General features: G+C 51.8%; 8 protein-coding genes across 8 annotated transcripts; 3 read left to right on the top strand and 5 right to left on the bottom strand.

Annotated features, from left to right (window-relative positions):
• Nucleotides 1-416: 416 nt before the first annotated feature.
• Nucleotides 417-2,375, top strand: BDP55DRAFT_748591 (amidohydrolase; the record flags this gene model as incomplete). The annotated part of the gene is made up of 2 exons (XM_060580592.1): nt 417-828; nt 888-2,375. The coding sequence occupies 2 exons, from the start codon at nt 417-419 to the stop codon at nt 1,976-1,978; spliced, it is 1,503 nt and encodes a 500-aa protein (XP_060427614.1). The 3' UTR covers nt 1,979-2,375.
• Nucleotides 2,376-2,398: 23 nt separating this feature from the next.
• Nucleotides 2,399-3,206, top strand: BDP55DRAFT_669712 (cupin domain-containing protein). Its single transcript, XM_060575319.1, has one exon. The coding sequence runs from the start codon at nt 2,729-2,731 to the stop codon at nt 3,116-3,118; it is 390 nt and encodes a 129-aa protein (XP_060427613.1). The 5' UTR covers nt 2,399-2,728; the 3' UTR covers nt 3,119-3,206.
• A 78-nt stretch (nt 3,207-3,284) lies between these two features.
• On the bottom strand, nt 3,285-6,825 carry BDP55DRAFT_730408 (peptidase S8/S53 domain-containing protein; the record flags this gene model as incomplete). The annotated part of the gene is made up of 16 exons (XM_060579687.1): nt 3,285-3,396; nt 3,457-3,716; nt 3,773-3,863; nt 3,915-3,990; nt 4,047-4,162; nt 4,216-4,651; nt 4,715-4,835; nt 4,890-5,369; nt 5,420-5,680; nt 5,734-5,790; nt 5,844-5,901; nt 5,964-6,003; nt 6,054-6,110; nt 6,165-6,228; nt 6,283-6,615; nt 6,676-6,825. The coding sequence occupies 16 exons, from the start codon at nt 6,823-6,825 to the stop codon at nt 3,285-3,287; spliced, it is 2,712 nt and encodes a 903-aa protein (XP_060427612.1).
• A 1,501-nt stretch (nt 6,826-8,326) lies between these two features.
• Nucleotides 8,327-10,420, bottom strand: BDP55DRAFT_633882 (H+ symporter family protein; the record flags this gene model as incomplete). The annotated part of the gene is made up of 4 exons (XM_060572611.1): nt 8,327-9,325; nt 9,447-9,602; nt 9,922-10,134; nt 10,199-10,420. The coding sequence occupies 4 exons, from the start codon at nt 10,418-10,420 to the stop codon at nt 8,327-8,329; spliced, it is 1,590 nt and encodes a 529-aa protein (XP_060427611.1).
• Nucleotides 10,421-11,684: 1,264 nt separating this feature from the next.
• Nucleotides 11,685-12,961, bottom strand: BDP55DRAFT_669703 (short chain dehydrogenase). Its single transcript, XM_060575318.1, has one exon. The coding sequence runs from the start codon at nt 12,708-12,710 to the stop codon at nt 11,931-11,933; it is 780 nt and encodes a 259-aa protein (XP_060427610.1). The 5' UTR covers nt 12,711-12,961; the 3' UTR covers nt 11,685-11,930.
• Nucleotides 12,962-15,610: 2,649 nt separating this feature from the next.
• Nucleotides 15,611-17,544, top strand: BDP55DRAFT_730405 (uncharacterized protein; the record flags this gene model as incomplete). Its single annotated transcript, XM_060579686.1, has 10 exons — nt 15,611-15,721; nt 15,787-15,925; nt 15,989-16,089; nt 16,224-16,260; nt 16,329-16,396; nt 16,449-16,486; nt 16,549-16,767; nt 16,839-16,883; nt 16,953-17,020; nt 17,081-17,544. The coding sequence occupies 10 exons, from the start codon at nt 15,611-15,613 to the stop codon at nt 17,542-17,544; spliced, it is 1,290 nt and encodes a 429-aa protein (XP_060427609.1).
• Nucleotides 17,545-18,991: 1,447 nt separating this feature from the next.
• Nucleotides 18,992-19,858, bottom strand: BDP55DRAFT_730404 (uncharacterized protein; the record flags this gene model as incomplete). Its single annotated transcript, XM_060579685.1, has 2 exons — nt 18,992-19,520; nt 19,575-19,858. 2 exons carry the CDS (start codon nt 19,856-19,858, stop codon nt 18,992-18,994), a joined length of 813 nt encoding a protein of 270 aa, XP_060427608.1.
• A 793-nt stretch (nt 19,859-20,651) lies between these two features.
• BDP55DRAFT_556119 (major facilitator superfamily domain-containing protein) lies at nt 20,652-22,348 on the bottom strand (the record flags this gene model as incomplete). Its single annotated transcript, XM_060569558.1, has 3 exons — nt 20,652-21,485; nt 21,544-22,000; nt 22,062-22,348. The coding sequence occupies 3 exons, from the start codon at nt 22,346-22,348 to the stop codon at nt 20,652-20,654; spliced, it is 1,578 nt and encodes a 525-aa protein (XP_060427607.1).
• Between the last annotated feature and the right edge of the window lie 2,208 nt (nt 22,349-24,556).

The following is a 24,556-nucleotide window of genomic DNA, read 5'->3' as shown; positions in this document are numbered from 1 at the left end:
AATTAGTACTTTAGCCATGTGTGGCGTCTAGCACCGGTTCCGTTCGTACATTAGACCTATCTCCAGCCACTCCATCCACTTCCGGCCTCCGAAGTGTCCGGGACTGAATCATAGGGTTTACATCAGAAGCCGGGGTTCTCGTCGCCCTTCGCGCTTATAAGTTCTAAGCAAGAGCGCGAGGTTTAGCACTAAGCACATGTATGTTACTCATCCAATTCGGTTTCTCATCTTAGCGCGATAGAAGTAGACTTCTAATACCTTCCATACCTTAGCTTAGTACCTACGGAGTCTTAAATGTGACTACTTCTCACATAAAGCCGGTGAGTTGAACAATAAAAGCCACAAGATTCCTCCAACATGACGATTCGCTAACGAGATTAAATTCCCTGCATATCTCCTTGCCTAGAATAAAGACTATGACTATGTCGGCACCCAAAATTGTGTTGAAGGATGGCGTGCTCCTCATTCATGGAGAGGATGGCAAGGTGAACCCACAGCGGTTGGACATTCTCATTGAAGGAGACACAATTTCGAAAATCAGCCGACACATCGAGACAACTGGCAATGTTGTCAAAGTCTTCGACTGTGAGGGCAAGATCGTGTCTCCCGGCTTCATTAGCACACATCATCACGTCTGGCAAACCGCGCTCAAAGGTCGTCATATCGACCACACGCTGGTTGAGTACCTACCGCGAGGAAACTTCATTGGCTCATTATTCTCTGCCGAAGACGCATTTTGGGGTGAGCTTGGTGGTGCACTTGAAGCAATCGATGGCGGCACCACGACCATTGTGGACCACTCCAGTCTGAATGTTGGCCCAGACTTCCGTGAGCCTCTTGCCCGTCGAGACAGTCTTGGCAATAAATATGCTGATATCACGAACCAGCCCCTACAATGATCCAAGCCCTTGTCGCCTCTGGCCTTCGCGCTGTCTACTGCTACTGCGTTCCCAGAACAACCAGCTGGAGCCCCTTCTCTACAGCAGATGATTATACGTCTTCACATGTTCTCGAGAATTGGAAATTGCTAGCCGTCAATGGCCCATACGGAGATGGCCGAGTTCAGCATGGTTTTGCGGTGGACAACATGCATCAGTCGGCCGACCAAATGAAGCACCTCGACTCGGAGCTTCGCACTGCAAATGCCAAGGTTATAACATCACACGGAGCCGCAGGTCTAGCCTTTGGCAATAGCCCTTATGTCCTCCAGGTTCTCAAAGGCCACAACCTGCTAGGCTCAGATATCCTCATCTCCCACGCTAACTTCCCAAAGGATGGCGACGCAGAGCTTGTCAAGGAGCACGATGTCTACATTTCTGCCACGCCTAACACAGAGCTTCAGATGGGCTGGCCGCCGGTCGCCCTTCAGCCTGAATTTGAAGCACACTCTAGCCTCGGAGTTGACTGCCACAGCTGTGGTAGTAGCTTTATGCCTAGCCAGATGCGGCGCGGCTTGCAGTATGCCCGTGTCGAACGACAAGAGAATCTGCGAAAACAGGGCAAGTGGAGCCGCCATGTCGGACCGTCGGCAGAGCAAGTCTTCAACCTCGCTACAATTGGCGGTGCAAAGGCGATTGGCATGGCGGGCCAGGTTGGCCAGATCCGCGTTGGTGCAAAGGCAGACCTCGTTGTGTTCAGCACTGATAGTATGTCCATGCTTCCAGCTGCTGAAGAGGACCCTATTGCGGCAGTGGTTCTTCATTCGAGTGAGAGAGACGTGGAGACGGTCATTATTGGTGGCGTGATCAGGAAGGAAAACAGCAAGTTGCTGTCTGTGACAGTCACTGGTGAAGTTGAGGGCGCCAGTGACCTCGGTCTTCACGGGAAAAGCATCGCATGGAAGGACGTTGCCAAGAATTTGGTTCATAGTCGAAAGAGGTTAAATAGGAAGGCAGAAGGTATTGACATGAAGGCGGTGGAAGAGAAGATCATGGACGATTTCTACATGAACCGCAAGGGCATGCTTGAGCAGTCATGAGTACATGCAGTTGAACATCCGCAATTACTCGGTTACGCGGAGGCCAAGGGGCTGCCTCGTCGGATTCTAGTTTAATCTTTGTATTTTCTCAGGAAAGTTGGATCGCCGCCTCTGCGTAAAAGCCGACAGCATGGCTGGCGGTGTTAGTTAATTTAGCCAGTTTTGAGCCAACCCTGACAATGGTGGGCACAGACTTATCGGGTAGAGGAATCCAAGACAGACATTAGCCATGGACGCAACTCGGCAACTGGAATTGAGGTGTGAAATAGATCAATGCCTGGATGTTCGGCTCATGAATCAGCCATGACTTGAATCGTGGAGGAGTAAATCAAGAAGGAGTAAATCAAGACGGAGATAGTTACAACCACACGGAGTTATCACTCAAGATGCGGGGAGCTGTCAGCCAACCCCACTTCGGCCGATCTCCGTCGCGTGTGAGGGCGCCCGTGCCTCAGCCGATTGCAGTTGATGCCGAGTTATCTCGGTTGAGGTATGTGCTAGCGACTGATAGACGCGGACAAGACCGTTCGTTTTATCGTGTTCTCGGTGCAGCTCACATCGAGTTCTGCTGTTGAAGATCAGATCAAACACCTCGCACGATGTCCTCCCGGTTCCACTTGCCATGAAATGCCAACATAGCGGAGACTTAATGGCGTGATTATAACTACCGCACCCACTGCCTGTTTGAAGCACAAACCTCCCCTCAAACAACAACCTAGATCAACGACATCTCACCAAGCAATCACCAACATGCCAGAGTCCAAAGTCATTCCGGCCTCGGCCACGCCAGTAGCAAAGCCAACCGCTACTTTTACCGGCGATGTCTACATGGAACTCATCAACCGCGACGAGAGCGCCGTCATCGCCAACGTCACCTTTACCCCATGCGCTCGGACGCACTGGCACACGCACGTTGGCGGGCAGATGATTAGAGTGCTGGCTGGCAGTGGTTGGGTCTGCGACAAGGGCGGCGAGGCTAAGCGAATCAACGCTGGAGACACAGTTTGGGCTCCCCCGGGCACGACTCACTGGCACGGCGCCGACGATGGAAGTATTATGACGCACTTTGTCGTCGGCATTGGGGAAACGAAGTGGCATGAAGCCGTCACGGATGAGGATTACAAGAAGCGATCGGAGTAGGGTTGACAAGTGTGAGTTTTGAAAAGCTTGGTCTCGAGAGCTACTTATCTCCGGATTTTCTGACACCTGAAGATGCAGGGCGATGGTCATACAAAAAACAAACATATAAAACCATTCCTAACCAGTGTGCCTAGCTGTTCAAAATAACTCATCTGCCATGCTTCTCCTACCCTCGCCTCTCGTACTTGCCGGTGACCTGGATCTGCGGTGTCTGGAAAACATCCCAGTTATCAGCAGCTGCAGGGTTTCCGAAAGGCTTCAACGTGGCGAATCGCATGCTAGTTGAGACAATTATCAGCCAGCTCTCGGCACATGTACGAAGATTGACCATCACTTACGTGTAATTTCCGAGTTCAATCTGGCTTCCGTTGCCAAGCTTCCCGAACCACCAGAACTCGTGGTACGACGCCTGAGTCTGAGCATTGCGGTACAAGTCGACCTCGGGGTAAGTCCAGGTGTCATCTGGGTCGTAGAGAGTAGGGTCAAAGTACGACACACTGCCGGCTACAACGTGGCTAGTGGCTGGGCCAATGTAGCCGTTTTGGCCGGGAACGGGCGGGTATTCCCATTCCCTCTCAGTCCAACCAGCTTCGTAAATCTTGACGCAGGTCAGCTCCCATTCTTACTCCCCTACGAAGTTGCAAAAAGACTTACATCCCATCGGACCTCCTTGCTGCCCCAAATGAGCTTTGAGTAGATGATGGGGAAATCCGCGATAGATGGATCGAGATTGAATGAGTAGACGCTGACCAATGTGAGCCTATGTTTGCCCGATGGCCTGACTGTATCGACTTACTAGTCTCTCTGTGTGGTGAATGGGTACGAGGGACGGTAGATAGGGCTAATTTCGGCCTTCAGATTCGCACCGAGGCCTTCATGGGAGTTAGTCAGGTGGGTATTAATGAGGAAGATAACAGCGTGGTCTTACCTAGGTAGGGCACGGAAAGTTGCTCTCCATTATTGCCCGAGACTATGACCTTTCCGCTATAGATGGGCAGAGCAGAAGAGTTCCAGCCCAGGCCGTCGGGATTGGGGAAGTTGACGCTTGGCGTGTTAACTCACTGCATCATGGGATGTGCTTGCACAGTGCATCTTACCTGACAGTCTTGCTCTCGCCCGGCTTCAGAGTGAAATCTCTCGGCAAAGATACCTCGACAGGCAGGCTCTTCGGCGCCAACTCCGTGAAGCTCTTGAGTCTCTTCTCCCCACCCCACGGTGCGACGAATGGGTACCAGCCAAGAATTTCCACCCCAGCAGCAGCCTCGTAAGAGAGCTTGTAGCTGACATCCTTGGCACCATTGTTCGTAACAATCACATCGTGGTAACGGCTGAAGTAATGGGTGTCATTGAGAGCGATCTTCTCAAAAGCAATGTCGGTGGTGTAGTTGACGATCTTGAAGGCGTTGATGAGACCGTTGCCAACTTGGGCAACTGAGGCGGAGAAACCGTAGTCGGTTGCGGTTCCATCAGACCAGGGAAGAGAGGTTCCACTAGCGATGATTCTTCGATGCAGTGTTTTGGCGAAGCTCTTGCCTTGAACACAAAAGTATCAGCTACAGCTCTAATCTAATAGTTATGCCGAATGGGAGAACTTACCGTGCACGGATCGGCCGCCGTGGGCGTTGATGAAGAGCGCCGCAACACCTGCTACGTACGGTGTGGCCATCGATGTACCGGACAGGAGAGCATAGGTATCGTCAAGGTAGGTGCTAAAGATCTTGAGAAATGTTAGGTTAATCTAAAAGCGAAATGGGCAATTGGTAAGACTGACTTGGCCACCAGGAGCAGCAATATCGGGCTTGATATCGAGGTCATTTGAAGCACCCCAAGAAGTGAAGGTGTTAGGTCTGCCACCTGCAGGATATTCCAGACCAACAACCTGCTCAGGGTTGAGAGAAAAATCCGCGGTGACATTGCCGCCGGCTTGGACCGTCTCAATGATGGCCTTACCAGCTGCGGCAGTGATGAGAGCAATCAGACCAACATCATCATCAGTTCCGGGAGTGATGATGGGGTTTTCGTTGTTGTAGAACAAGATATACTCAGCACCAATGGCAACTAGGTTGGCCTGCTTAGTCGCAAAAGTGCAAGTGCCTCTTCTCACCAAGGGAATAACGCCCTTGAGGCTTCGTGTACCGTTGGGGTAGGGCTCGCAGCCGTCCGCGGGGTCGGTGATGTCGAAGTTCAGAGGAACGACTGGCCAGTCAACAATGTCGGATGAGAAGTAGTAAGTTGAAGGCAAGTATCCAGCCTGTTTGGTGTTAGAGGCTATGGCATCCGATTCGTGGTCGAACGTCATACCTTGACAGTCTCGGTTTTCCCGTCGAGAATTGATGTCAACTCAAAAGGGGAAGCAGGATACTTCTCGGTCTCCACAGAGGCGACGGCGAGTACGTTCTTGCCAGAGGAACCACTGCTTCCGAAAAAGGCACCGGCTGCACCCGAGTTACCGTTAGCGATGGTAACTACGACTCCTTCGTCGACCAAGCGAGAAGCGATCTCAGCCCACGCGTTCGTAGACCAGCCGCCTGGACCGCCGATACTGGCAGTGATGATGTCAACCTGTGTTGGTGTCAGTGCTTGGTACGATGTCTCCGGGTCTGAAAGATGCTTACGCCGTCAGAGTAGGCTCGGAGGAAAGCTTCGATGAGAGTAGCATCGTCCGTAGCATCCTGTCGCAAGTCAGAAAAGAGCAAGCCTGCGATAGTTCGGATGCCGATATTACCAGTTGAGCAAAGACCTTGTATGAGTAGAGCGTCGCCTCAGGGGCAACTCCGCTCCACCTGTAGAAAGGAAACGTCAATTTCCTATACAGGGAGTGGGAAAGACTTATCGATGGGCTTACCAGTCGTTCTTTCCAGCAATGATTCCTGCAACGTGGGTTCCTATGCGGTGGTCAGATCTCGCTCATGTATCAGGTGTCGCGTTCACATACCATGTCCAAGCTGGTCCAACGGATCATCATCTGGGGTCTTATCCTCATAAGGCCAGACTACGCGTGTTCGTTAGGATCTCAGTCAATGCACACGTTACTTTCAAGACTTACTGCCGTTGCCGACAAGATCATAACCACCGGCAACCTTGAAACCCGGACCGAAGCCTCCCCCCAGCTGTAAAACGTTCAGCGCCCAAAGACACTCACCCAATATTAGAGAGTTACTTACGGCTGGGTGCAGGTACCAAGTTCCAGAGTCAACAACGCCAACCTTGACTCCCTTTCCAAAAATGCCTTTGTCATGAAGCTTGCTCACGCCGGTGGTGTTATGTGGACTGTAGTCACCAGCGGCAGCCTCCTCAATCGATTCGAGACCCTCAACAGGAGACAAGCTGACACGGGTATTCTGCCAGACGCGAACGACACCGGCTAGATTCTGCAAGCTATCAATGTTATGGGTGTCGGTCTCAATGCTGGCGCCGGAGAATATGTCGCTCTCGAAGTTCTTGACGACCTTGATATCGGCTTCGAGGGCGACGTCGCGACGAGCTTTAGCAGATCCCTATTGGTAAATATTAGATCAGGCCTATTGTGATAGTAGGTGAAGACTACGTGTCCATACCGAGGCATACTCGATAATATAGCTCTTAGCAATAGGGACAGTAGCGTTGTTGGTCTCATCTGCGGCCTCTGGAGCTTGACGAGTAGCGAAAGACTGTGCGCTCCCCAGAACGGGAAGCGCAAGGAGACTGGCAGTTCTCAGCAGATGCATCATGAGGATTCACCCAAGATAGTGCGCCGCTTGAAGCTCTGCCCTTAGAACAGTAAGAAACATACCGGTGGGATGATGCTCTTATAATCACGACTTCTTTACGACTCTAGTGACATTTCCTTTACTTCTACCGAAACCCGGCTGCTACCCTTTGTTGCAGCGTTGCATTGCCGATACGGTCATGGGCGTAGAGATTCCTGGCGATATCGCCATTGTTGTTGGAATGAGCTTCCTTCTTGGGATGGCTAATGTACTGGGGTCGCACGCGGTATCGGACGATAGTGCAGCACTGCCATTGACAATCATACCGTCTTTTTTTAAACTTCGCGATAATCATCGACCTTCTATTTAGGTGGAGTTCTCATGATAGTCGAAGAGATACAAAGTCATCGCCTCGAGTACGTGGCATCTCGTATTCGAAGTTGACTATGAGCATGCCATCTACGGCGTAATTTACGAATGTTGATCCTGAACCTCCGTCGCGATGAACAGCAACCAAAAGAGATGTCCTGTGAGCATTGAGGGGTAAACTCGTTCTATACTGCTCAATGCTACCCAAGAGACGTTGCCAAGACGCGACCCCTGGAAGAACAAGGTGCAGTTAATGGCGAATTGCAAGTCCAAATCTCGCAAATCTCGTGTTGCGCTCTCCTCGATAACGGCCAACTGCTTGACTCGGAAAACACGTTGGTATTGGTCTGGTCGGTCACTGATTGCGCGAGATGGCACCATTCCCAGTCCAGAGTGCGATCAGGCTTAAAACATGTACTCCGTAGTGAAGCTGGGGTTTAAATGAACTGCAGAAGCCCATCGTGACCGGATTACAGGATGAATAGGACGCGAAAGGGCTGAGTGAGCCCTGCCTTTGATAAGTATCCGTTGCCAGGCGCCTGCGAGCTGCAGGTTCCTGCATATCCTTTTATCAATCACCTCGTGTTCGGCGTGCACATGCGACCCAATCCTTCAAATGGTATCTTGGCCGAAGCCCGAAGGGACTGGATTTGATGCAGAGGCAGAGTTCTCATCCGGAAAAGGAGCGATCCCTTCGCAACCGGCTGAACGGCTTCAACAGGTCTTGGCCTTTCCGAGAGACAGGGAACCAGTGAGGTAATCTTGGATACGATAGGTTCATGTACAGCGTCCAATGCGGATAAGCACAAATGTCATCAGGGCGAATTTGGCGAAAAGTCCGGAAAACGGTCCACTTTGCCGGGATTGAGCCCGGGAGCTCACCGGGCGGGAGATTCACGCGACACCCGAAGCTGGAGTAAATCTAGACAAGCCGGTCCGATTGCGTCAAACTCAATGTTCTTCCTAGACATTTAACGAAACCAGCTTCTTCTTTGGCCGCAAAACTTCACTTTCGATGAGTCCCAATAAGGAGTCTAGTCCCTTTGACACAAGCTTGTCTATATATGGGCTTCAGTTGCTCGGTGAGACTGGCATTTTGATTACGTCTCAGCTACAAAATTACGGCATGATCGCTTGCTTCAGCTTTAGCTTATTCCCGGTGCGTAGCAGACTTTTCCTGATGTCCCAGCTCCTCATCACTAGGCGCAAGGTGACCAGCTCGGCCCTCGCGGTTATGAAGCTCGTCCTCCATCATCTCATCCCCAGCAACTTCTCTCATATCCGAATCATCAGCCACATCAAAGCTGCGCCGCAGGTGCTCGGGACCGATAAAGGTCAACAACAACACGTAGGCAAATACGCATCCCATGAAGATGCAAATGACCTTGCCATAGTCGTAGCGCTTCGTCGTGCCCTTTGGCGTGAGGGGGAAGTTCTCGCCGAGGCGAGACTCAATGGTGGAACTGGCCGATGAGACGAGGTTACCCAGCTGGTACGACGTGCCGACCACAAACGTGCGGAATGCACCGGGGCTGAGCTCCATGAGGTGGATAGGGATTACACCCCAGGCGCCCTGCACGCAGAACTGCTCGAAGAAGGCGGCGGCCATGACTGCCTCGGTCGTGACGAAAGTGTAGGGGTATAGCAAGGCACCTCCCACGACACAGCAGACCATAATACTGAAGCGTCGACCGAAGATCTGACTGCAGTAGCCGACAGTAGTGCCGCCAAGCATAGCACCCAGATTCGCGACGACCTGCGTGACGGTCACCATGTCGGCATTGAAGTTGAACTGGTTCGTCAGCATGGTGGGATAGAGATCTTGACTGCCGTGCGACATAAAGTTGAACCCGGCCATCAGGAGGACGAGGTATGTCAGGAGCAACCAGTGTCTGCGCAGAGCCACTTTACCCTCCTTCAAAAAAGTGGAGGTGACGCTCGTGTGCCCGGCTTCCTCGGCGCGTCGGCCGGCCGCCTCGCGAATGCGCTTGTGCTCGATGAAGGTATCGGTCTCGGGCAGCATCAGACGGAACGCGATGAAGAGGACTGGCGGACCTGCTCCGAACCAGAAGAGAGGGCGCCAGCCGTGCGGGGTCGTGTTGACCAGCCCTCGGGAAAAGGCCGCGGCCAATAGGTAACCAAAGGCGTACTGATCGGCAAAGTAGAAGGTTAGTCTCGTGATGCGACTGACTGAGGGATTTGGGCCAACGTTGATGGCTCAGGGGGGGTTGGATGGGCCGTTTGGCTTGGTTTCAGGAATTGAGACTTACACCTTGCTGTAAGACGCCGGACATCATTCCGCGGGTCTCTGAGGGAAGGTCTTCGAGTGCGGTTGCTGCTGCGTTGCCGTACAGACCGCCCATGGCGACTCCGAAGAGGGCGCGACATGCCAGGAACTGCTCGTAGGTTTGGCAGAAGCCAGTACCCTGCGGAAATCGGCTTGTTAGCTCGCAATACACAAAGACAACAAAGATGGCGCAGAACAAAAAGCAATTGCTGATGTCACCATTGCCACGCACGGCACTAACATCCTGGTGACCGCACGAGATCAACCAAAAGAGAGGAGTTTGGGGGGTTGAACGGGTTTGTGGAGGGGGGCAGGGATTCCCCAACGGCGCAGCCAAGACGGGAGAGGGGAGAGGGGAAAGCTTGTCTGGCGCCGACCAGGCTCGGCACATAATTGCCGGTTGAAGCCAATCAACGTAGTGCAGTTAGAGAGAAGAGATGACGAGTAATTTTGCTTACTAGCTCAAGGACGATGAACAGGAGGTTGTTCACGATGAAGGGCCACTTCCTGCCGTAGCGATCTGCTGCAATACCAAAGATGATGGAGCCGACGGATCGGAACATGAGCACCAAGGTAATTCCCCAGGTGATGTCGGTCTTGGACTTGTCAAAAGTTTCGGAGAGCTCGGTGATGGTAAGGGAGACGGTGAAGAAGTCGAAAGCGTCCCAGGTCTATCGAGAATCGTAAGCAGAGGTACGATGTGGTTGTGCTGGCAAAGGTGAGATGGAGGCATACCCAGGCAGCGAAAGCGACGGCGAAGAAGGCCCATTGCCTTCCGCTTATCATCTTGACGAGCCTCAGCGGGTTCGGTGCGCTCAGCATAGGCGGCTTGAGGGTGGTGAAGCGTGTTCCCATATACCGGCCGACGGACATGCCGTGCCACGGCTCCTGGTCCCCATGATGTTCAGTATGGGGACTCTCAGGTTCGACGTGTGTTTTGTCGTGCGGACTGTCCATGATGGGCTGTTTGGTGCAGTCGCGAAAGCAAGCTAAACACTTGCAGATCAAGACCACCATACACAGCGAGAGTTCGTACGGCAGCGCAGTGGTCTTATACGAACTGCGAGACCTGTCGACGGCGTAACCCCGTGAGCACTAATTCAGGAGCGGGGTTATCCATGAGTCAAAAGAACCTAGATTGAGGTAGGGCCGACGAGGATTGACACCAGTCCGGGGAGGGTGGATGCCGTTCTCCATGTTGGGGGACACGGGGATGGTTGGAGAGTTCGTTGGCCAGCACATGGGGATAGCACGGTGTTTAGACTTGGAGTACACAGCTAAGGTCAGAAAAGCCCGCTAATTAAGCAGTCAGAAAGCATGCTCGCTCGCGGGCAATGTTCTGCAAGACTCTGGCCAACAACATTTCTTCTTACCCTGAAACCAGCAAAGATGTCTGACAAAAGGCAATCTAGAGCTCATGAATACGCCGAAGTGTCGCCGCATAATTCGCCTGCTGAGTGACAGCTTCCCCAGCCGAGCGTCGTCACACCCAAATGAGACGAACCCTGGGCAACAAAATGATGGGATATCAGAGACTGTGCGTTTCATTGTGACCGTGACATCACATCGAAAAGGCCAAGACGGCAATGGCAAGCGTGCAGCACACCCTTGGGGAGACAGCAAATCCACACACCTCTCTCTGCTGCCGCTTCTAGCCACACAGAACACGAATGAGTCTCCTTAAAGACCCTCTAGACTAACAGACTAGATCTGCCCCCATGGTCAAACCCCAAACGCTATTGGCTTGGAGAGAGCTTATCTTCTCTTAGCAACGGCTCCAACCTCCACTCGCTCAGGGACCGGACGGTCGCTAACAATGCGCACAATACGGATACCGGTCGCCAGTTATGCTGGCGTCAGCCGGCCCGTAAGCACCACAATGATTAACGATTGCCCGCTCGTATCTGAAAATTGAAATAATACAAGACTGCCATCGTTCCGTGGCTAGTCTCATAGCTAAGGATTAATCTCTCTCTCCCATGCTTCTCGAAGCACCCGGAGTTGCCCCGCACGGTCGGCGCCGAGATCGGCAGAGAGATACCGGAGTAGAGTAGGACAAGCTGCCGGATAGTGGGATTTCGGTGTTCATTCCGACTTATCCAAACTCGTCGCATCCCGAGGACGTGAAGCTGTTTGCGTGATTCAATACCTGCATGCTGTCTTCTTTGAGTCACATAGCCGCGGAGCCGCTCTTACGGCTCGGACGAGCGGCTGGGATGACGCCGCTCACTGCTCGACGGCCACCGGGGAAATCCCGATCAACCGTACCAGCAGAAGGGCCAAGACCTGAGAAACACATGCTGCAATGTCACGGTAACAACACTCGGGCCCTTGAGGCTCGAAGTGACTCATTATGCGGTTGATAAGTAACATCATGCGAAAAGTAGGCTTTCTTAATCAGGGATCTTTCTTAATCAACCACGGCCTATCTGCTGGTGTAGGTTGACAACCTCAAGGTAAGGAACATCTACGTGACAGGAAGCTTAACCCCAGTCTCCTCCTCGAGCAGCTTCAACAGCTGGTCTTGCCTTTGCTTCTCATTTGTGAATGGCACGGGATTGTCCTCCTGTCCGGGAGGCTTGAAGTACTTCCCAGTAACATCTCCAGCACCAGTTCCCTCTGCCAGCATAACATAGCTCGCCACTCCATCCTCTGCCTTTTCAGGCGCGCTCGAACCACCCATCTTGGTTGGAACCCAGCCAGGATCGACCGAGTTACTCTTCACATCCGGCCACAGACGAGCAATGGCGTTGGCCAACGTGGTGACGTGCAGCTTCGAGTCGCAATACGCTTGCGTCTCATTCCACCCTCCCTCTCCGCGCTCGCGCCACGTCGGGTCGGTGAAGCTGGTGTCGCCGCTCTTGTGTAGGCCGGAAGAGATGTAAACAATCCTCGTGGGCTTGTTGATCAAGGATGTGAGGATGTAGGGCGCAAAGACGTTGACGGCAGTCAGGCTTGGCAGTCCGAGATCGGTCTTGCGGTAGGGACCACGGTAGAGGCCGGCGTTGTGGATGACGACGTCAAATGTTCCCGGCTTGTTGGCATCCTCGGCGAGTTTCTTCACCTCTGCAATCTTGGAGAGGTCGCCGATGAGGACTGTTTCGGCACCTGGCACGACCGATTTCGCATCTTCGGCACGCTGGGCGTTGCGGGCGTGAATGACGACTTGGTGGCCGTTCTTGAGGAGGGTGCGGGCGGCGACTGCGCCTAGTCCGTCAGAAGAGCCTGTGATGAGAATTCGGGCCATTGTGTCGATGTTTGACAAAGTTCTTTTCTTGTCGAGATAACTGTGATAGATGCGATATTGAGCAGGACGCAGTCATGTATTCCTGGAAGGCAACTAAGGTAGCTGATTAATAGCGCAAGCGGACTGGAAGGTTAAATCCGCGCGACTTCAATAATCGCGAGGCGCGAGCGGGGGTCCGAGTCCGGGCGTAAATTGTGGGGTGAGGATTTTGAATACGATTAAATACGTGAGACTCAATCACGTCATCTCATCATTGCATTAATTCCAGGCTTCACCAAAGATTCAGACACAATCAAAAAACTCATCTCTAGTTCAAGATCATCACCTCGATTTGAGCTGCCGAAAACGAGCTCTGCCATGCAACTGGATAACGATATGATAAATTACTGCTCAATCAAATCTTGAGATAACTATGGAGCTTTCCTCACACAACCTATGACGGCCATCACTCTTCTATCTATTTTCTATCATCACGACTATCCTTACCTCTCACAACCATTTCTTTCAGTTAATTCACCATCGAACATTCATTGAAAGCCTTCGAAAGGCGATGCATGTAGTATTACCTTATCTAATGAGACCTGTCAACTAAGGGCCAATTCATACGAGGTACTCATCTAAGAGAACGACGAAACTATCCAATGCCCACGGACACGGCCTAGCTTCAGATGAATGGACCTCCAGATCCCTCTGTAGGCAAAACTAATGGTGTTCACGGCAACTTCAGTCTTAATGAGTCTATCTCAAATATCTCGAGCGCACCAGACCGCTTCCTACATGCCAATACGAAAAATTCATGTCCCCCCCAAAGCGTGTCCAGTTCGAAAATGGAAGTTGAGAAAGGACGAATGGCAATATCTACTTTGTGGTTCCTCTAGGCTGTACAACCTTTTGGACTGCCATGGCAATCACGTCAGAGCAGAAAATCTCGAGGGTTCTCAAGGGAAGTTGCATTTTACACCTGCCCAACGTATAGGGAGATGCAAGCGCGTACCCAAGGCCAAGCAAGATGACTGGCAGATATAATGTAGGTTCACCTCATCCGCTGCACCCCTCCCCATCTCGGATGTGAGCTTAATACTTCATACCATGTTTTCTTCGTGTCTATGATCAACTTTGGATGCTTTCACTACAGGGGCGACATGAATACGCACACCCACCGCCGCCCTCTCCATGTTTCCTTTCCGGTTTATGCAACCTACCATCGTCGGCCCATAGAATCGGATTCGAAAAGGACGTGGAGAGCTTTCGCCAAGCACGGTCCATGGGCAAGACCACGCCCCACCTCTCACTGTGGGAGTACCAGCGGGAGGTCAATAAGCGGTGGTCAGGGAGCTAAGGCTGCGGGGTCGGGGAAATGTTGCCGTAGCGCAGCGTGAGTGGACTGGGAACGGATTGATTCTGGGGCCGACTTTGATTTTGATTGAGTTGCGGATGCGATGAATCGGGAGAGCTGCCCGACGCGTTTGCGTCTAGTAGCATCGATTATACCCAGAGCCCCGAAAGGCTAAAGTAGATGAACCGAATGTCGAAAGACCAAACACAGCCAAGTCGCAGGCGAATTCGGACATGGACACAGAAAGAGTTAGCCCGGCTATTAGAGAACTATAGAGGCACGCCTAAGTGAACCGTACCGCGGGGTACATAGCACCACCAACAGATCGCTATCTAATAGGTACTACCTTGAGCTACAACATCACCACACAACTGCCTAACACAGGATTATAAATCTTCACCGGGTTATGAGAGCATGAACTCATCAGGACCAATAACATAATATCGCGCATGTCTTACCCAGTTCCAGCCTCTGAGCGACATAAGGTTCGAGAAACATTCGGGACTTCTTAGCTTCGCCCAAGTCGCGAACTCCGTTCGTCAAAGACTTGGTCGCAAATGTTAGCCGATGTCTCTTTGTTGGATCCTCACTAGGTCACTAGGTCTCACTAAAGCATGTCAACCCGGAATCCTTTCACAGTTGTGTTTCCAACTGCCAAGGGCATGCCGGCCCCAGTGAGCTTAGCTCAGCCTTGTCTACCCAGCTATGCGGCGTGCTAGTGACGGCCTAGGTGTAATAACGCTAGAACTATCGTCAGCAACCGCATTGCACGGACCGCTATACAAGAGGCAGAAACAGGCTGGCGCGGTGACGGTCACGAACTCATACTTCAAGCTAAGGATTTGGCCACCGGCACTTCAGGGTAAACTCACAACCCCATAGTCATGATGACCTGCATTCCCAACGTGCTTAGGTCCGGAAACACGTCCCGTCAACAAAAATGGTCGTGTCGTTGAAAGTCCAGGTAATAGGTGTGTTCAAGGCAGACAATCCCGAAACAAGATAAACATGAACGGCTAATTGCTGTCGCGTCACTGGGCTGACCAGGCTGAAAGTTTCTGGGAACCTTCGTCATCATTGCCATTGTCAAGCAGCTTGATTCCCACTCTAGATAGCATTGATTATAGGTACGATAATGGATACTGGGACGCTCGTCCGCCATCGGGTCGAATGAAGCATTCATGGTTGCATCACGTATCAAGTTGATCCAAGGTTCCATAGTAGGACCTGTCACATACTTCCATCGTGAGATCCCGCAGATGCTCGCTTACTTATCCCACCGGCAAGACAGTCTGTGGCGTTGTTGTCTCGACGACTAGTGCTGAATACATGGTTCGATCGCCACGGCGCTAGCCTAAAGACTTTGACAAAGACACCCCGCGTTCGTCTGGTATTCTCTCAATTCGAACCCCTAACCACCGGCTCCGATACAAGATGTTGCCGTGCCCGGCCCTGGGTCGCGCTTTTCGGGAGGGGAGAAATAGACGGGAGGTCTCCGATCATCCATCACGCCGGGCCTGAGACGCTTCAGTGTCTCTCCTTCCTCACGGAACCGAATCGAATCATGAAGTTCGGCAGTGTGCTGCTCATGGCCGTCGTGGCCCAGGCGACATTCACACCCGGCTTGAACTCATCTTCTCTGACGACCCTTATCACGAGAGTCCCCCAATGCGCGGTAGGTTCATCCAAGTATCAAGACCGCTAGAGAAGACGTTCTGACCCACAGCTGTCAAATTACAGATGGCATGCCTCATCGACGGGTACCACTCCACCAACTGCCCCATTGACAAGTTAGCAGACTGCGTCTGCACAGACATCCCATTGCAGGCGCGCAGTTCGCAGTGTGTACAGCTGTCATGCGGCTTCAACGACCAAATCGGTACGTCAGAGTTAGATGCCGGAGCCCTAACTCACCCATTTGTGCTAACTAGAAGCCCTGGAGCTACCGTCAACGTTACCCAAGAGCTGTGCAAGGGCTACCCCAATGAACCGCGGGAACGACCCGCCAAGTTCTTGTCCGTCGGCCTTCCTACCATGACTCTGGTAGTTGTACTCCTTCGATGCGCGACCCGGATCCATGTTTCTAGGCGGTTATGGTGGGATGACGGTGCGGCTTTGTTGTCTATGGCAAGTCTTCTGCGTCAAGTAGATGAGAACACTGAGTCTAATATTTGCAGGCGCTCCTCGCAGTAATATCGGGTCTCGGCTACGCAAGTACGTCCTGCTATTACCCCGTTCCGGATCAATCAGAGGCGTCCATACTCACCTGAATGACCCACTAGATGAAGACTTGGGATTCGGACACCACTACTGGAACATCGACCCCGGGAACAGCAAGACGATCTTGCAGGTATGACACTTCCCCTGTATACTCGTTGTCGTTAGCTGACGATTGTACGTAGATCATCTATGTATTGCAAATGCTCTACATTTTTGTACAGTACGTCAAAAGCCCACCAGCGAGCAAGAGGAACGACGATGACTGACCACTCTCTCATGCAGAGCATTTGCCAAAATTTCCATTGCTTGCTTCTACTCTCGCGTCTTCGCTAGCAAGACCTTCCGCCTGAAGACAAATATCTTCATGATCTTCCTTACAACACGCAGCTTTCTGTTCTTACTTCTTATCATCTTCCAATGTACTCCGATCCAGTCCATCTGGAACCGAGCCATCCCGAGCCAGTGCCTTAATATTTCAGCTATTAGTAACGGCGGCGCGGCGTTTAGCATTTTCGAGGATATGATCCTCATTATCCTCCCCATTCCGGAGCTTCTAAACTTCAGCTGGATAGAAAGAAGAAGGCCGCTTTGTTCGGCATGTTCGCCCTGGGCTCCTTGTGAGTATTCGTCCATGGTGCCGCGAGAAATCGAGAACTATAATGAGGGCTAACGCGCGGGCGAACTAGTGCATGTATTGCCAGTTTGATCCGACTGAAATATATGGTCACGTTTGCTCATTCTTTTGACCCTACTTGTACGTCATTCACCCATATTCTCAGTCTCAGGCTCTCGTGCTAAGCTTCACTGTCCTCAGGGGACTACGTGGACGTCGTCGACTGGTCTTCCCTCGAGCTCAACGCCGCCGTCATGTGCGGCAGCCTCCCAGCCCTCCGACCCCTCTTCATCAAAGCGCGAACCCTCGTGTCTGCCATCAAGCTGTCCTCCGGGAGCGGCGGGAATACGTCCACCAGCGGCAAGCTTGATCAGCACCAGCAACGGCATGGTTTCGCGGCGGCCAACATCGCACCGCGCCCTTCGAGGTCCCGCCAGGCCAGCTCCCGGTCGTGGCCCGCGGACGCGGACGCGGACCAGAAGCCCATCAGGCTAGACTCCCTTGAAATCGAGTCGGCGGCGAGCGACAGCAAATCTGCCCACTACTACCGAGAGACGGCGATCGAGGGGAGCGGTAGCGATTTGGACAGCGGACCGTGGTCGGCGGGTGCTGCCTCGGTGTCGTTTGATGAGGAACAGATAAGAGGCCCGGGTATCAGAAAATAGCTAGGTACTGTAGTCATGAATTCGACTTAATGTTCTTGCCAACTCAATAGCTTCAATTTCTTCTATAGTCCACGTCGTGTTTCCCTCTACGCCTGGCAGACTGAGACTTCGATTTTGTAACACAGGTCCAAAAATCTCGAACATGGCTGGGGGTGAAGTTCACAAACTGTCTGAAATCGTTCATGAATCACATGGGACTCGCGATCTCTGGACGAGCTTTTGCCTGATACGCCTATACACCTGTCAATGGCAAAAATATCAGATTACTTCAATGGATGTAGAGAGGAGCTCTAGAGCTAAGCAGCGGGATCTTTGATCCGTGTACTACGAGATATCTCGGGAGTATAGTGTGTTTCATACGTTCGCAAAGGTGAGTCCTTGGAAAAGGACTTTGCCGCAAAATAAGGGATCGCTACGAGAAACGAATCGTTCTTGGAAAGCAGGTCCATTCCTTCATGTTGGGATGACTCTTCACAGGAAGCTGCAAAGGGCTCTAGCCAGGTAAAGCGAGGAAGTTATCTTTCGGTTCCATCGCCGTTGTGCGAGGATAAAGGTTGCGGAAATGGAAAAAGACTTGTCGTGCACTGGTGAGCCTTCTTGCTTGGTACAGGAACCTGGAGACCGCGGCGGACGTTCGTTAAAATCCCGAGCCAGTGAAGTAATGGCATATACGGATTTCGGCCACTCGCCACAACGGCGCTTGGACATTTACATTGATAAAGGGACAGCTAATATAGATCCACACACTCTGAGCAGCCTCTCTGCCAGACAGGGGCGAATGGGTCGTGGCACTATCTTTACACAGCGATATTAACACGGAGTTTCAGAGTCACTGACTCAAGGACCAGCCCTACCTCCTGCCAAGCACATGACACCCATAGCATAGCGGTGCTTGGTCGCGTAGATTCTGGACACAATGCAACCGCGTTTATCAATCGGGTTTAGGCCATAGCTCTCGGCGGCCCGCGGAAGCGGGAAGCGGACTGGTCAAGCCGGTGAGGAGTGCGAACCGAAGGCTCCGTGAATCAGGGGCCCTGCCGCCATTACCGCTCATTCCAAGAAAATTGTCTCGATGCCGAGCCATCTCTGTGGGTTCAGGTGGATTTGCGTACTCTATCGACATCTCAACCCTGCGTTTATCGCCTTAATATGGAAGGTACTGCTGTCAGAGTATGACAATACAAAAGGGCGCGCAGTCAGCTCTTCGCTCGGTGACTCGTGATGTCTTGGCACGCTCAACTCCCACACGCGCTCGTATCTTATACAGTCACTCTTTTGTTGGTTGACACACTTGCAAAATGCAAATATTCACTCTTTTGACATCGCTTGTTGCGGCATTTCCAGTGCAAGCTCGAAACCATAACGGAGCGGCGGCGGCTCATGAATTGCTGAACAGAGCCGAGCACTACGAACATGCCGCCCACCGGCACGATGGCCTGATTCCTCGTCAGACAGGTCCCCTGGATCCCACTGTAACACCTCCGCCGTCTTTCAACTCGACGGGCCCAAGCACATTCTCAACTCGATTGTTCACCAATTCCACGACGACGCACCGTAATACGACATCATCCAGATCATCCTCCACGTCTTCAAGTTCGAAGAGCTCAAGCAAGAAATCTTCAAGCTCTAGTAAAACTTCAAGCAGAAGCTCAACATCATCTGGCTCTAGCACGGCCTCCTCGTCCAGCAGCAGCACCTCTCGTGCGTCTTCGTCTTTGACATCCCAGACCAGTAGCTCTGAGAGCTCCTCCTCGTTTAGCTCCAGCTTCAGTTCCAGCGCACCTCCAACGTCAACAATAACTTCTGTCGCATCTTCAACTGGCACCAGAGTTTCCACCACCTCGGAGAGTACTTCGGCAGGAACATCATCCAACCCGGGATCTAGCACAGGTTCAAAGCCCACTGAAACGAGTGCCAGAAGTACTTGGAGCAGAAGGGAATCTACACAAACATCCATTTCGTCAGAAACCTTCTCCCTGACGATATCTTCAGGCGTATCATGGTCTACGAGCTACACGACAGCTACTTACACCACTGTGGACGCTAATGGAAACCCATATGTCCCCGTGGCTCCAATTGCTATTCCCGTGATTGGCGGTGTACCCGTTGTTCCTCCCATTGGTGGCGGCGGTGGAGGGGGAGGGGGAGCAGGAGGTGCGGAGTCGACGACCACCACGACAAGCTCCCAGTCTAGCTCTAGCTCTAGTCCGCCAACGCCAACTAGCTCGATAGCAGCAAGCATCTCTTCGAGCTCGATCCCGCCAATCACATCAGCTCTTGGGTCATCTTCAGGTTCATCGATCGTGGAGGTCATAACGGCAACCTCTCCTGAGACCACAATTGAAGTCATCGAGACTGCCACGTCCGCCGAACCGGCTTCAACTAGTGCTGCAGCATCCCCAGTTCCGTGCTATGTAAGTCACACTTGTCCCTGCCTCTTCGGAGGACGGATATGGGACGCAGCAAGGTTTCCAGATCCGTTTCCTTTGGTCATTTACTGATAGATATCGTATAGAACTACGACTGGAAATCATACGGGTGGTGCTGCCCGGGTCCAGACTCTCCTTGCCAGAACGACCTGGGCACCTGTTACTACGATGGTACGGGAGCTACTAATGTATTGCCAAATACGGCTGCTTTTCCGCCTGGAGAGGGGGCAAGAAGTTGAAAGGGTGAGACCGAGTGATAGATATTGGATATGATACACGTGTGGAACGGGCGGAGTTGAAGTGTGCTTGGACTAAGGTAGGGTGAGATTGCAAGGGTACATCTGGGGTATTACAGAGTACATGTAAGTATCCGTACTAAGTACGAATACATACTAAGACTTGGTAAATGTAGTCAAAGGCTATTTCGGCCTCTACACTCGAAATGGCCTTTGATTGCAAAACACGATTCCTCTACATAGTCTGTCAGTTCAGTTAGGTGCTTCATTGCTGGGGACCCGGAAATCCTTCTTAGGCGCGTCTGAAGCCGTGTGAGTATTCAGGTATCGATACTGAAGATTTACGCGGGACTATTGAGATATTTGAGACGTTCGTTCAAGAAAAATACGTGCTAAGCCAAGCTCCTAAAGTACCTGGTCAGAATGCTATGATCTATGTAGTCTAAAAGTCCTGGCGGAATCTCGGGCTCCTTCTAATCCTCTCCCCAAAAGTGTACAATATCCACGGCACTGGCGCAGCGGCGAGTGTCAAGAGTCCCAGCAGGGTATTCCCCCATCCAAGACCCAATTTGTTATACAACTGCAATCCTCCGAGAGGAAGCAGAGCGCCCAGAAGACTCCTCAATACAGCATTTGCAGCAGTGACGGAAGCAGCGTAGAGCGTGAACGCGTCGACCAAGTATGTGTTGATCGTCATGAGAATACCAATCGAGCCGAAACCCATGATACCGGTGCCAATCATTGGCAGGATCCAGTGGAGCTGCTTGTCCGCCGTCCAGCCGTACATCATGAGACCGATAGGAATCGTGAGTGAGGAAGGGACTGTAAGAATGAGGTGGAGGCGCTCCTCGGGCTTGGGCTCCTTGCCTTCAGCTTGGCGTTTCTGAATGATCTTATCCGACAAGGTACCGACGTAGGCAAGACCGAGAATGTTGCCGACACCACCTCCAATGAACGAGAGGCCTGCTCCGACGGAACCGAAGCCATACGTATCGCGGTAAACAAAGGTGAAAGTGGTAAAGAGGATGTAGAGGAAGCCATAAAGCATGGCGACATAAAGACACAGAATCATGACGACTGCGGAGCGGAAGAACATCCGGCCTGGGCGAATGATGGCCGTGAGGAAGATCTGGCGTGGGGTGCCCTTCTTCTTCATTCTTGACTGGTATTTCTCGTTACCAGTCTCTTTGCGCAAGCGGGCGGCTTTCCGTTCCAAGAGTACCGGTGCGTAAGACTCTTTGAGGACAACGAAGGAGACTAAAGTCACTGCGCCGGCCTAGGATAGAAGATTAGTTGGCGCGTTCAGCGGGTTGACTCAGTCGAGAAACACGTACGGTTATTGTGATGATCCAGAAAACCCATCTCCATCCCTTGGCCTCTACGAGGAAACCAGCACAGACAGGTCCTACGACGGGGCCGAGGAGAGGTCCAAGACTCCAAATACTGATATAGAAACCTCTCTTCTCAACGGGCATCATATCTGCAATCGATCCAGCGCCGCAGGTAATGACGGCTACACCAGAGAAACCGGCCAAAAAGCGGAAGGCGATGAGCATATCGATGTTTGTCGCAAGTCCACAGGCAGCGGAGAAAACGACGAAAAGGGCGTTGCAGACGTGATAGATGTAGACGCGGCCGTATAGCTCGCTCAGTGGCGAAATAATTAGAGGGCCCAAAGCAAAGCCGAGCACGAACACGGAGACAACAAATGTTGAGATTGATTCGTCGGTTTCATTGAATTCGGCCATGACTTGTGGGATACCAGGGGCGAACATTGACGACGCCAAGGGCCTAAACTCGTGTCAGTCAGTGTCCAGAGACTATGAATCACATCCTGGGGATCTCTTCGTACGTGAGGAAGGTGATGAAGGAGAGCGTCGCGATAATGCCCAATTTGCGATTCATCGTCCAGTTCATGGGGTTCTCTGGATCCTGGTCGCCGGACCACCATACAGAGAACTCGCTTTCTGGCTCGGCAGCATCATCGACAATTGTGTTGACGCTATTCGCATTTGGCTCGGCGTTTGTGGCCTCTTCATCGTCTCCTCGTAGGTTAGGTGAAGTGGCACTGGAACTTGTTTCGGTAATGGGGAGTTTCTCGGCCTCCGGAGGGGGCGACTCGATGACTGGTGACTTCATGCTGGTGTGTGATCTCTCTTGCACTGGCGTGTTGGAAGACAAGAGAAGGATGGGGGTCGGTGTTGGCAACTAGTCAAAGTCTGAACCTTTCCAGCAGAGTTGAGAAGAGGCGGTTGTGTAGTTGTATATAAACACTATTGAGCCCAGTAGCTCACTAACAGAAAAGGTGGAATACGTCGGGTTCGGGTTGGTAGATCCATCCGCTGTCTCGTTAGGCGTTTCCGAGATTCATGAAAGCGAGGAAAACGAATCGCATATGCCCCGTCAGCTTTCGTAGGCTCTATTTTGACAAGTGAGGACGTGGAAAAGGAAAAAGTAGGCTGCAGGCCATTATCAGAGACGGACTGGAGGTCGCACAAGTTGGAATGATCTTCTTGGTGGGCCAGGCAGTGCAGGTGGCCAGTGATCCTTGAAAGCGAAACCGAAGGTCGGGGGGTGACAGGCCCACAAGCTACCAGAGGCCTCGTTTCGAGGAACGACTTGCATCTAGGCTCTAGCTTGGTGTCCAATGACGGCTCTGCTGATCAACGGGTAAGCTAAAAACGTGCGAAAATTCCTGGAAAAGGTCTTTCGCATGTGTGTGCTCGTGGCACTCAAGGGCGATGACTATGGAGACGGGGTTCAACAAGAGCAGAGTTATGACATCGAAGGTAAAGGTTGCGCTTCGCATCATCAACGACGTTGAATATTCGCAAAATGGCACTCATAGAGGAATCCACGAGTTGAAACTCAACGCAGAAAAAATTTCCAGCAGCGTGGATGAGTAAGAGCCAAGTTCATCTCAAAGAAGCCCTGTCAATCGGCCATCAGTTCTTCTCTCTGACCTCTGCCATCCCTACGAAGTTACGATGGCAAAGGAGGGGACGAAAGAGAGCATAGTCCTTTTCGGCAACTTGAGACCGATGATTGGGGGAAATCCTTGGAGCTGCTGTATCTCTGTGCTCGGTTTCGGTAACGGGCATGGAGGGGGGAAATGTGAAAAGAAAAGCGTGAAATGTGATAGGGGCTAGCCGGGCTGTGCACCCACACCAATTCTCCGAGGATGCCTAGCTGGACCACACTTCGTTGTTCGAGCATAGAAAAAGCTTAAAAGTCCCCTAGAACCCCATACCGAGCGGTACGGAAGGTCCTTGAAATTGCCGTATTTTCCGCATTCTCCTTTATCGTATTTCGGACGTAGTAAACATGATTCCGTACTAGGAGTTGATGTTGCACCACATATCAAAGAAGCTGTCCATTGCCGAGTGATTACGAATGGGGGACAGAGAGAAAGCGAGCTAAATCGTTTGGCTAATTTCTAATCTCTGAGTATTTCGCACGCGCTTTTGAAAGCTCGCTCACTGACTTCAACTCTTCGAAGTCTTCACATTGAACCAGCATACTTGTAGTGTGTTGTCAAGTCAATTCCTCACGCCAATCTTGCCGATAGAAAGAACTTTCACTCATAATTTCTACTGATCTTCTAACACAGCTTACGGCTTCAATGGGGACCTTTGGTTTTTGTCTAGGTACTTGTTATATGTTGTGATTTGAAAGGCGATAAATCTGGCAAGTAATGAGATGGCAACTCTTGAGGGAAACATTTGAGACAGGATCCACCAACTCTCGATCAAGGCCATTGTATAAACCAGCTCCTAGAAGAGAACCGTTCTTTCATACCCTTCTGAGTTTCGTTGTCAGTTCCACCATTGAAGCCTTCTATCTGTATCAGCCTCGGGTATATTCAACCGCTAAACTTATGTTCCCATTCAACAGCAAGACTGCACTAACACAGCCGGCTTTAAGCTTGGAAAACCAGTCCGAATCCCCGAGACTAGGAATGTCTAGTAGATTGTCAAACACAAAGATGCGAAGGCGAGACTTCTCATATCCCCACCTGACGTCGGAGTGTCAATCGAGACGGCAGGAACGCAGAGGCTGAGGCTCTCATGCTATGACGCAGAATAATTAGCAGGAGAAGTGCTGCAGTGTGCTTCCGAGTATTCGGAAAACGTTGCAAGGCCATGTCCTTCTTGCTCCATGTGGCGAACCTTTCGTTGTTCCAGTGGATAATGCAGCTTGGCTGTTCGAGAGTGAAACAGGTGCCTTACTCGGATGACCCTAGATTGTTAATCAGGACGCAAGAAACTATTCGGAGTGCTTTGGTGACTAAGAACAGCAATCTTGTGCGCACTTTTATTACTCAAAACTTGGCGCTCGCCTTGTCTG

Source organism: Colletotrichum godetiae (assembly GCF_030913485.1).
Source record: "Colletotrichum godetiae strain CBS 193.32 chromosome Unknown BDP55scaffold_30, whole genome shotgun sequence".
NCBI lineage: Eukaryota > Fungi > Ascomycota > Sordariomycetes > Glomerellales > Glomerellaceae > Colletotrichum > Colletotrichum godetiae.
Note: the sequence above shows the minus strand (reverse complement) of the source record. Positions and strands in the feature narration are given on the sequence as shown.

Excerpts from the sequence above, each read along its gene's own strand:
- BDP55DRAFT_669712 (XM_060575319.1), top strand. The coding sequence starts at position 2,729 with ATGCCAGAGTCCAAAGTCATTCCGGCCTCGGCCACGCCAGTAGCAAAG.
- BDP55DRAFT_669703 (XM_060575318.1), bottom strand. The coding sequence starts at position 12,710 with ATGGCCCGAATTCTCATCACAGGCTCTTCTGACGGACTAGGCGCAGTC.